We start from the raw sequence: 12311 nt of genomic DNA, 5'->3' as shown, positions 1-12311 counted from the left end.
CTTGCTTCTGGAATGGCATAACCCATATGCCAGCTGAGTAGGAAAAACAGATTAGCAAAAAGGGATCTGGGGTCCTGGGGGACAAGAAATTGAGCATAAGTCAGCAGAGTGCCCATGCAGTGAAGGCCAGTTGTGAGGTCTTCAGGATATTTACAGATACCACAGTCTGGAGCTGGTAGATCTTTCTGCTGTATTGCTTGCTTATAGCTGGGACTGCTGGGACTACTCCTGTCTGGGACATGAAACAGAGGTGGTGCAAGTGATAATAGCAAGTCCAGGAAAAAGTTGCGCTTTCATTCATATTGGCCAGCTGAAAGGAGTTTTCTGGTAGACTCTCAGGCTGTTAGTTCCAAAATCCATCTGTATGTCATTGCTTGTGCTTTTTGTTCCCATCAAATGCTTTTAGCATTTGTATTATTGGCAGGCAACTGCCTGATGGCTCAGAAATGGCTAGAGATTGCAGTCCTAACAAGCATTTTTTAGCTTCATCCAGACAAGTGCAAACACTTAAAAGCAAAATCAAACAATACCAAAATACCCCACAGTTCTGGTTTTGGCCGTGAAGATGTCATTACAGCAACTGCTGACTGTCTTAACAGACTCCAGTTGTCCATTCTTGGTTGCTTGTATCTTCCCAGCATTAAGCAGTGGAAATAAAACTGCCTTTTTTGGCAGTGTGCAGTCCTTCAAGTCTTTCGGGACTTTGGCCATTTATTGTTTGATTGCTTTGAGTGTGCTAGATCTTCACTGCGAGTTAAGCGTGGGGATAATATCATGCTGAAGTCATAGCTCACAGCCTTAGCTAATGGATGTAGCGCCGCTGGAGCTTCTTTAATGCTTCCAGTGGAACTATGCTTAGGTTACATGAGCTCTGTCTCTAGTGCCATTTTTTTCACCCTACTGGTTCAGCTGTGAATATTGTAGTTGTTGGGAATTTAAACTATAACCAAGTTTTCACTGTAGGTACTGTGTTTTACTTTTTGCATTTCATGCAGCTCAGTAGCTGCGTAAAGTAATAGCCGTTTCTTTCGTCACGATTCATGTGAAATGACACAAAGTTGGTTTGCATGTATAACAGAACAGTTATGGTTAAAGTAACTTTGGAGCTTGTTGGAACTGAAAAGTTTGATGTTCATGAAAACATCTAGGGAGCTTATTTTTTGAAGGTCCAGTTTTGGACCATATTTGATAGACTGTTTCTTTGAACTTGACTTTGTTATTTGGTTTTGCTCAATAAAATTTATTGTCTAGCATATTATACTCGCCTCATGGAATCATACACCACTGTATTTCCTGTGTGTAACTTTCATGCTTGAGGAGTAAACAGCCTTGCAACTTTTGAGGGAAATACAGTAAGGATTATTAAATCACATTAGCGCACTTTGAACAAAAACTCATAGTTGTGGATTTGAATCTTTATCTTAACATTCGTTGCGCTGAGTCCCCAACGTAAATAGCTCCTAAAATGGCAGCTTTCATTTGTTAACGGACTTAGCAAGATGTCTTTAGTGTAAACTAGCCAGTATCATAAAACTCACTAACAGATAAAATAACCATGTAAAGCTATGACTTTTTATAAATATAAATATTTAATAACAACTTGCAACATAGTATTAAATCCCTCTGCTTCCACATATTTCAATTCATTAATAACTCACCGGCAGACACACACAGATGCAGAAAAGCATGCTTTTTTAAAACCTGCTGTCCAATCGTGAATTGCTGCCTTTACCTTTCTGCCCCAAGATGCAGATGGTGTGGATGGGTATTTGTTTAAACAGTGTGGGACAGCTGCTGCACAGAAATAATCTGCCACTGAGGGTAGTGGTGTACTAGTTTAGTTTCTTCCATCTCTGGTCCTGCCTCTTTGTCTAGAAGAACTGTATTAACTCTAGTACGTTAAACATGCTGGAGACATTTTGCTGGTAACTGTAATCAGAGGCTGATAAAAGGGTTCCAGTGCAAGCTTAGCTGTAGCTTAATTATTCACATAAAAGATTGTTTATAAGTTTTCTTGCCAACTCAGTCTTTCATTTTCATAGTAATGATGCCAATGTTAATTAGAAGATTGACTTCAGTATACTACACGTTTACGTTTAAGTGAGTTGTTGTAAAGGAGAGCTTAATTCTGGCACGTCGCTCTTCTCACTCAGCACCCCAGAAATTCAGAACATATGTTTTCTGAAAGACACACCAACAGCTTAACCAAGGGGAAAGGGAGAATTACTCTAATCTAGCATCTCATTAATGAAGAGGAGATCCAGGCAATTGGCTTCAGCTTACAGTCTGACTCAGCTCATTTTCTCAGTCTCCATTTTCTTTTAAAGTGCCTTTTATGGCTATAAAAAAGCACAGTGCACCAAGAGTTGAGAGAAGATCGGGGATGTAGCCACGTGCTTGGCACTTACTTTGTGTGGAGGAGATGCACAGTGAATGGATTGAGGAGTGGAGAATGAGCGAAGTATAGCTGGGGTCTGCTTGTGCTTGGCTTTGCTCTTGAGGGTGACCTGTAGGCAGTGCGGATGAACTCTCAGCTTGGGTCTCGGTTTTTGCACCCTCTACCACAACAGCTTTGGGCCTCCAGATTAAAAATGATCTCTGGAACAATTCCAGTCTAGCTGCAGAGATCATTTTTAATCTGGTTTGGATACAGTTGAGGTGAACAAAACAACTTTCAAGCTGAGTAAGTTTAAGAATGTCCAAAGAAATACTGATGAGCATAGCTGGCGTTTCACTTCCAGTGTGAAAGTATTGATGGTGATATATTAAATCCATCTTGGTCCTTGTTTTTCTGTTGCTTCTGAACATAGTTCACAGCACTGGCTTTAGCCTGCACGGCTTGTGCCCTGACATGCTCCCAGTGACACAGTGCTCTCTCTGGGGAGTCTGCAGTGAAGCAGAGAAGACCAGTTGGGCATGTGAACTGAAAGTCCCTTCTTTGACCATGCAGAGGAGCTGGGTAACCAGGCTGGCAGCGGGGGAACGACCGTCCTGAGCAGTGCGGCTTCCTCAGGCTGAGGAAGAGCCTCTTTGGAAGCGGCTGTCTTGGCTGCTCTCCCAGTGTGTTCACGTGAATCCTGCTGGTGCCTGGGCAAGGTGTGTGATGTTGATTCACACCAGCTTGGTGAGATTGAATGCATATCAACAATCTCATTCTGGAGGCAAAATACATGTAATTGACTTTCTGTTGGCATTATGCTCACATAGCTCAGTAAAAGCAAATGCTCTCAGTAGAAGTAAATGCTCTCTGATGGTTTCGTGTGATGAAATGAGCTATGGCACAATGAACCGAGTAGACATGTAAGTGCAGTGTGAAATTTGGTGTTGTGTATGTTTAGAAAGCAGGGATGATTGTGAAGCCGTTCTTAAAGTTTTTAGAGGTGTGGAGGGCATGAGAAACTACCTTTTTTTTTAATACAAGTTTGTTCCATTTAATAGTTAGACTAAAATTCTTTTAAAACCAACAATGCTATTGAAAGTAGTTTTGACCTTGTGTAAAAAACAAAACAAAAAAACCCAAAAACCAAAATACAGAGGGAGAGTGTGAAATGGCTCCTGGGGATTTCAGACTTGCTTTTGATTTTGTGGGGAATGTGCACTCAGTCCACTCTGAAACCCTGACGTGTTTGGCCTCGTTTGTTTTACAGATAATGCTTTCGTTTGTTAAAATTTCACAACAGATATTTTTCTCCTTTTTGTTTGAAAAGCAGAACAATCATGTGACTGTATTTATGAGCAGAATTATATATATATAAAAAATGAATTGGCACAAAATGTTCTGCACTTTGCTTGTGAAGTAGTTCTATAAATTGCATTATTCTGTGATTGTAACCATGGGAATATATTATGATTTATACCAAAAGCCCCTAAGCAAAAACCTTGTATTAATATATGCATATATAAAATAAATGACCTTTTTTTGTCATACTGAATTTCATCCTTATGCTCTCTCTTAAGCACCCTGACTTGTTAAGAGTGCTAGCTAGTTTGGTGGTGATTGCTGTAGAAAATTACAGAGTGTAAGGTCAGCAATGCTCTGAGGTCTGTTAGTTCTTCGATTTGAGCAGAGAGGGTTTGGAGCTGTGGCCGGAGGTCCCAGGCATGAACATGGACAGGCTATGACACAAGCTTGCTGTCTCTGGGTGGGGACACGGGGCATGTGTACGCAACCATAAAAACTAGCTGTGACAGCAAAATTAGTCTGAGCGTGAAAAACCAAGCTAACTCGTTTAATGGCATTTGTATCGAGACTATGTTTAGTTGGTTGGTTGGTTTTGAAGCGAAGAGCAGTTGAATAAGCTTACAGCCCACTAGTGAGTAAATGGGGATTGCAGTCCTCTACAGAAACATTTATTAGAATTTTGCTCGAGGTATTTATTTTTTCAGAACAGTTAATATTGAAATCCAGTAAGAAATACTGAAATGAATTGCAGTGACTTGTACTCATGTGGAGTATGAGGCCATAACCTGGTAGATAGATGATGGTAAAGCAGTGGATGTGGTCTGTCTTGGTTTCAGTAAAGCGTTTGACACGGTCTCACACACCATCCTCGCAGCTAAACTGAGGAAGTGTGGTCTGGATGATCGGGTAGTGAGGTGCATTGTGAACTGGCTGAAGGAAAGAAGCCAGAGAGTGGTGGTCAGAGGGACAGAGTCTAGCTGGAGGCCTGTATCTAGTGAAGTCCCTCAAGGGTCAGTACTGGGACCAGTACTATTCAGTGTATTCATTGACTTGGATGATGGAATAGAGTGCACTGTCAGCAAGTTTGCTGATGACACCAAACTGGGAGGAGTGGCTGACACACCGGAAGGCTGTGCTGCCATTCAGAGAGACCTGGACAGGCTGGAGAGTCGGGCGGGGAGAAATTTAATGAAATATAACAAGGGCAAGTGTAGAGTCCTGCATCTGGGCAAGAACAACCCCATGCACCAGTATAAGTTGGGGACAGACCTGTTGGAGACCAGCGTAGGGGAAAGGGACCTGGGAGTCCTAGTGGACAGCAGGATGACCATGAGCCAGCAGTGTGCCCTTGTGGCCAAGAAGGCCAATGGCATCCTGGGCTGTATTAGAAGGGGTGTGGTTAGCAGGTCGAGAGAGGTTCTCCTCCCCCTCTACTCTGCCCTGGTGAGGCCGCATCTGGAGTATTGTGTCCAGTTCTGGGCCCCTCAGTTCAAGAAGGACAGGGAACTGCTAGAGAGAGTCCAGCGCAGAGCCACGAAGATGATTAAGGGAGTGGAACATCTCCCTTATGAGGAGAGGCTGAGGGAGCTGGGTCTCTAGCTTGGAGGAGACTGAGGGGTGACCTCATTAATGTTTATAAATATGTAAAGGGCAAGTGTCATGAGGATGGAGCCAGGCTCTTCTCAGTGACATCCCTTGACAGGACAAGGGGCAATGGGTGCAAGCTGGAACACAGGAGGTTCCACTTAAATTTGAGGAAAAACTTCTTTACTGTAAGGGTGACTGAACACTGGAACAGGCTGCCCAGAGAGGTTGTGGAGTCTCCTTCTCTGGAGACATTCAAAACCCGCCTGGACGCGTTCCTGTGTGACATGATCTAGGCAATCCTGCTCCGGTAGGGGGATTGGACTAGATGATCTTTCGAGGTCCCTTCCAATCCCTAACATTCTGTGATTCTGTGAGTGGTACCTTACTTTATGCAGGGTCCTTAGAATCACTGCTCACTGGAAAAATGAGTGGCACAATCTGCTTTACCCCTGTGAGAGGGGGAAGGGAGCAGTGCTGTTGGAAATGGGGAGGGGTACTGCCTGAGCTGGCTCTTTCTGGTGAATAGCCAAAAAAAAACCCAAACCCCAACAACGAGGAACAAAAGCCACAGCCTGTCAGCCCTCTCCCCAAGTGGTGTTGCTCCTCAGAGTACTGTTGCCTTCTGTGAAGGCAGATATTCAGTCTCGCCATTCACCAGCGACTGCCCCTCGCAGAGCACAGCTATTGTGCTGCACAGTGTGGGAGTATGTTCTGAAGATGCTTTGAGTGGAAACTGGGGTCTTATTTACTCCTTGAGGATTGCTTTTTATTGGTCTAGGGCTCAGGAAAGAAAAAGTGATTTATTTTAGGAGCACTTTGCAGTTCTGCAGTGCTTTCTTAGTCTTTAGGACTCCAGCAAGCTGCAGAAATGGCATATTACTTGGGATAGAAGTTGATAGGCAGATGTGGATTTAAAGCACGTGGGAATGTTTCTGGAAACCTGTTCTTGCATAGAATTAAATAATGATGATTAAGAAAAAATCTTAGCCCAAGAAGGAAAGAAATGAAACTTAGGCTTTTCCTCAGAGAAGCTTTTCAGCATTAAGTGTGGGTAATTTCACTGTGACAGTCAAGTGTGGAAACCCACCTAAATCTAGTTACAACTTTTGTGGCTTCTAATTTTCACGCGTAGACTGTACTCAAATGTGGAAGTATTTGTAGTGGTTTGAAAATCGCACACTGAACATAACCTGCAAAACTTACTTCTCCCAGTAAGCAGGTGTGTGCTTTAGCACACACAAAACTAGGTATGTGCAAGTTTGAAGGGGGTGTGTGTGTTGGTGTTTTTTGTCTTTGTTTGCTGGTTGTGGTTTTTTTTTTAAGATGCATAGGTTGTCATAAAGAACCTTGGAGGCTTTGTTGCAAAGCTGCTTGCTTTATCTCTGTGTAGGTTTTCTTGTTTTTTCCTTCAAGTAAAGGAAAAATCTCCAAAAAAGGAAATTCACTGCATAGGTTTATAGTAGTGTTAGTACTATCACAGTGAATTCATTGATCAGGAACTGGAGGAGGCGTTGTCTTAATGTCATAATCTTTATCTTGCACATGTGTTAGCTGCCAGTTTGACAAAATCTGAATATATGTAAACCTTTCCTCCCCATGCAGAGTGAAGATTTCCACATATATACGCAGTACTGCACCAACTACCCAAGGTAGGAATACTGGATTCCCTTTTTTCATTTGTCCCTTCGCTTGTTTATATAGACTGTAACTTGCATTATATAAAAAAAAGAGTTGTGTCCTTTCTCCCCTCCAAATTGGAGGAAGAATCGAAGAGTTTGCCTTTTTTTCTGACATTAAAATAAATTTTAAAAACCCTTCATGTGAAGTTTTATTTTGACTCTTCTTGTCTTTCATTGCTATTATCATCCTTTAGAAGATGATGGTCTTATTCTGCATTGCTCCAAATACGTGATTCCCAGTAAGAGAGAATGGTTGGATGTCAAAGGAAAATATAACTGAATTAGCAACGTGGGGAAAAAAAAAAAAAAAAGCAAGCCCAAAACCCAGTAGTGATTGGATTAGGAACCTGCTGCCCCCTTTTACAAGGGAAGAAAGAAACAATTCTTGACTTATGGAGACAATGTGTCTTAAAGCTATGTATGGATGTTTCCAGGTCAGTGGCTGTGTTGACAGAGTGCATGAGGAACAAGACGCTGTCCAAGTTCTTCAGAGAGCGGCAAGAAGCGCTGCAGCATTCTCTGCCCCTGGGCTCGTATCTCTTGAAACCTGTCCAGCGCATCCTCAAGTACCACCTGCTTTTACACGTAAGCACCCATTAGAAATTTATTTCGTTTAGTCATCAAAGTTCCTGCCTCTGGTACAAAGCTTGATGGTTAGAAAGGTTCTGGGTTTCTTTTGATGCTCTTTCTTTTGGGGGTATTTGATTTCTACATATGGAGACTCTTTCTGTCTTCATCATTTCACAGCATATGCATACATTTAGAGTGGGAAATTTATGGTAATTATTTTAGACACATTGAATCAGTTGCGCATCCAAATAATTAGCTATTTTTTTTAAACTGGTCTGTAATTCTGAAGTTATTTGGAAGATTCTTGTCAGGATTAAACACTTTTGTACACAAATTTATTGTTCCAATGAAAAGCAGCATTTTTCCACATGTTGCGATGCTGGGGGTGGTTGAAAGAAGGACTAAATACATATAAACACCCCAGTTGGTAAGAATTTTGTGGAGAGGAATGACTGAGGAAGCGGGAACTCTTTCCATATTCAGTGAATTGAGTTAAGCAAGTTTTGGAAATTTCTGCTTTATTGTTAACGTTTCCCACATATGTTTCCTATTAGAGAGTTATGTTCTAGAGAAGTGTAAAGACACTGATCCTTATTTAAAATGTCTGGTGCTTTTCTGCTCTCCAACTGTAGAGTAACGCCTAGTGTAATTCCATCAGGGTTTTGTAAGTGTGTAGATATGTTCTGTGTTTTAAGAAAGCCATTAAGCACTGTCTGAAAAGGTCTCCTGTCAGCGTGCTGTGCTTTCTTTCTGTGCCTCTCTGCTCACGTCAGCTGCTGCAAGTATAGTTGCTGCTAAACTGACCATAAAGGCTTGGCTTTGTTAGTCGTCTTGTGTTAATCAAATTGATAACAATGTGCAATAGTAACAGAGGCGGGAACGTTGCATTTGGGTGATTGCAGTGCGAAGACAAAATAGTACAGATGAAAACATAGTATTGCATCTGGCTGGGAAAATATTTTTTTTTTTTCCCTGTTTCAGGAAATAGAAAACCACCTTGACAAGGACACTGAGGGGTATGATGTGGTGCTGGATGCCATAGATACGATGCAGAGAGTGGCGTGGCATATAAATGACATGAAGAGGAAACATGAACATGCCATCAGGCTCCAAGTGAGTTCCCAAAGAGATTTTATGGGTGTTTGTGAGCTGTTTTTGTCAATATATATATGCCATTATCTTTTTTTAGTTTATCTTTTCTTTTAATCTTTGTAAGTCATAATTTAGACTCCTGTTGAGTATGCCTGTGGGTGTTTGATCTTAGAGACCATGGTCATAGCTGCTGCAGGAAAATCTCAGACATCTCTGTCCTACAAGCAGCATCCTGTAAAGCATTTATTTTGCAGTAACATGGAACTTAAGATAACTTTTCTTTCTTCCTTTCCCTCAATTGTACAGCACTGCTGTACAACCCTAAGGCATGGCTTTGTTCAGAAATCCTGTGGTTTCCGATTTCTCCCCTTTGAGCTGATTAATTTTGTTTTGAGACGTTTCTTGTGCTGCTTCTTGTTTAAGTACTTTCCTCTTGGGCTTTTGAAGACTCATTATCAGTTGCTTTTTGAAAAGTATAAACCTAGAAATATGATAGTTAGAAAAATGTTAACTTCCCTTTGAATTAAGAATTTTTGAGGAGAAAAAAGCTACACCCTGAGTAACTTTTGGCATCAAGAGCAAGCTATTTTGTAGACGTTCTACAGAACAGTCATTCTCTTTCAAACTTCCCAGTGAATCGTGATTTTACATTGTTTTCATCAGCAGTATTTATACTGCTTTAAGAAAATCGGGGGGATTTTTCAGGTTATGAAAGGGAGTAGTAGGCTTATACCATTCCAGAAATCTATGTAATGTTATTCTTTGTCCCTTTTTTCTTTTTAACATAAATGGTACTTACTGGCCCTAATTTTTGTGGGGTTTTTTGTTGTTTGTGTAGGGAGAATAGGGTTACATTTGACAGTGTCTTGCCCTGCAGCAGTGTAACCTTTGCCACACACCACTGGAAATGCGTGCTGATGACTTACCAACAGCCTGCTATAAATCTGAGTAATGATAACCAGTAATATTTGGCAATAAAGAGGGTTAAATGCTTTTGCAAAAGTGTTTTTTTTTATTTTATTTTTTATTAATTGATTGAGCTCAGCTGGCAAATGTATGGGGTTGTGGAAAATGTTTATGTTCATACTTACCCGTTTAAAAAGTAAAATCTGTTTCTGCAACCATAAGAGTAGGTCTTCTGTGGGCTATCACACGGCCATTCGGTCTGTAATGCAGCAAGTACTGCGGCAGCAGTTCCTGTGCAAAGTCTTCCTCAACAGTGGTGGACGTGATCCCTGTGCTGTACCCTGACTTATTTACAAGTTCCTAGAGAGACCTGATAAAATGCAATTTTTTCATTTGTTATGTTTAAATTTTTATTTTATATCAGTCTTGTGTATAGTCCACAGTGTGCTGCTTTTGGGTTTTTTCTTCCTGTGAATGCTCTAGGCTCCATTGGTGCGTCAAATGCACTGTTTTCTAGCTGAATGCTGTATTAAAGTGTAATGTCCTAGAGAGACCAGCCTAGGATGAGGAAATCTGTCCCTGCTTTGCTAATGCTGCTAGCTTTAAAGTCCGATGAACATTTTTAAAGATTTCCCTACTTAAGGTTTAGTTTGCTCTTACAATTTACTGTACCCTTCTTAAGTGCTGTCATTGCCACTGACAGAAAAAACAAGCAACTGAAGGAAACACGAATAGCCATAGCTAAGCAACACAGACTTGTGAAGATGTTCTTAGATGTTTCTCCAGCCTTTTTTTTCCTTAGGTAATAAATAAAGTGAGAAATATCTATGGTATGTGTACAAGTAATTAAAAATACAACTAAATCTTGGCATCTTGTAATGATCAGTTGACCAAATCACTCGTGGTCCTCTAGTCTTCTGAGAAACGCCTCTTCAATCTGGACATCTCACAGAGGTGTCTTCGATGATGGCCCTACAGGACATAGAGATGGTGTTATAATTCATCCAGTGGGGGACCACACAACTTGAGGAGGATACACAGGGTGAGAGAGAAATGTTAAGAGAGATTGGTTAGGGACATAAAGGGGAGAGAGGAGCAGGCACAAGAAAGACTGATGACTGAATTACAGACTGTTCTCCATCTCTGCGAGCCCAGGGAGATGGGGTTGTGCTCTTTCACCGCACGTTGCCCTGGGGAGCTCAGGGCTTTTTGCTGGGTCCACACAGAAGTAACCAGTACTCAGGAGGCCATGTTTTAGTCTGAGCTTAGCAATAGGCCTCCAAGCACCTGGCTGCAATGTTGCACATAACCTAGCAACCTCAGTACCGGTGTACGGTTACTTTACACTGTCGGATGCTGGACTTCATATAGGAGAACGGGAATGACCTCAGCAGTTTTTGTTTGAGTCTTTATTTAAGATAGATCTCTGAAATGAATGTTGGTGGTTGTTCTTTGATCTGTTGTAGGAGATACAGAGTTTGCTCACTAACTGGAAAGGGCCAGACCTCACGAGTTACGGGGAGCTGGTGTTAGAAGGAACATTTCGCATTCAGCGAGCCAAAAATGAGCGCACGTTGTTCCTCTTCGACAAGCTGCTACTAATTACAAAAAAGAGAGATGAGATGTTTGCATACAAAGCTCACATACTGGTATGTTGGCGAGCAGGCGGTCGTGTGCTGACTCTGGGTCTCCCCAAAACTCCTCCGTAACTCACATCCTTGCCTCTCCTTGTTACAGTGTGGGAATCTCATGCTCGTTGAGGTAATACCAAAGGAACCACTTAGCTTTAGCGTCTTCCACTACAAAAATCCCAAGATGCAGCATACTGTCCAGGTATGACAGAAGCCTTCCTGCCTACTGGGTAATGTGACTAATGACCATATGCTGTTCCTGAGCCTGCGTAGTGCAGTAATGCGTTTTCTCATGGTGCTATAATTTTTTTATCAGGCAAAGTCACAGCAAGAAAAGCGCCTTTGGATTCTTCACCTGAAGAGGTTAATTCTAGAAAATCATCCTGCTAAAATTCCTGCCAAGGTACAAATCAAAAAAACCCCACTACCTCCTTGTACATACATTTAACTTAAAGCAATCTTGTTAGCTGCAAGGTGCATGGCAATTTACAGTAAGTTTAAACTCCAGGAGATTAATTAACATGTTGTGTCCTTATGTCTTTAAAAGTTCCTCAAAATTAATGGGGAAGTTCCACTAAAAGCAGCTACTGAGCTTGGTGCAGGAGCAGAAGAATTTAACTGCGTTAGCAGCGTTGCTGTCCACATTAGGATTTGCCCGTTAAGACATGAGTAACAGAGATGCAATGTCAGTAAGCTCCACTGTAAGAGCATACCTTGGCTTGATCCTGCCTGTCTGCACAACACTGCGGAACGCAAACTGCAGCATGTGTAGACATTTACCAAGCTAGTTTTAATCTGTCTCGGTTAGATATCGTAGCAGTGAAGCATTAGCAGCACACGCTTCACTTTACAAATACACACACCCGTCCTGAACCCTGCATCCCTAGCTGGGACATCTGAGCCCGTTTTGGTGAGATCGCTACCAAGCTTTGTGCCAGAGAAAATGAGGCACTGATATTCATAGCTGTAATGTCTAGGAGTAGGGACAACTGGTCCTTTTATTTATGAAATCCCGTCTTAGAGCTCCAAGTGATGTTTCCCAGTGTAACATACTGCACCTCGCAAAGGGTGTTAACCCTAGTTGCTCTTGCCATGACACAGCAGCCACTGACTCATGTGGAAGTGGGTTTTTTTTCTGATTTTTTTCCCCACTGAGTTTTACGG

At 41.8% G+C, this 12311-nt stretch overlaps 1 protein-coding gene across 1 annotated transcript in view; it reads left to right on the top strand.

The window, feature by feature from the left end:
- LOC137667885 (pleckstrin homology domain-containing family G member 1-like) overlaps positions 1-12311 on the top strand; it is a 62144-nt gene that overhangs the window by 35807 nt on the left and 14026 nt on the right. The window contains exons 5-10 of the mRNA XM_068409064.1: positions 6872-6918; positions 7383-7533; positions 8500-8631; positions 10983-11165; positions 11254-11349; positions 11464-11550. Coding sequence (XP_068265165.1) covers positions 6872-6918; positions 7383-7533; positions 8500-8631; positions 10983-11165; positions 11254-11349; positions 11464-11550 — 696 coding nt within the window. The remainder of the gene's footprint in view (positions 1-6871; positions 6919-7382; positions 7534-8499; positions 8632-10982; positions 11166-11253; positions 11350-11463; positions 11551-12311) is intronic.

The sequence above is a fragment of the Nyctibius grandis genome, chromosome 1 (genome assembly GCF_013368605.1).
Source record: "Nyctibius grandis isolate bNycGra1 chromosome 1, bNycGra1.pri, whole genome shotgun sequence".
NCBI lineage: Eukaryota > Metazoa > Chordata > Aves > Nyctibiiformes > Nyctibiidae > Nyctibius > Nyctibius grandis.
This window is presented reverse-complemented; position numbering and strand designations above follow the sequence as displayed.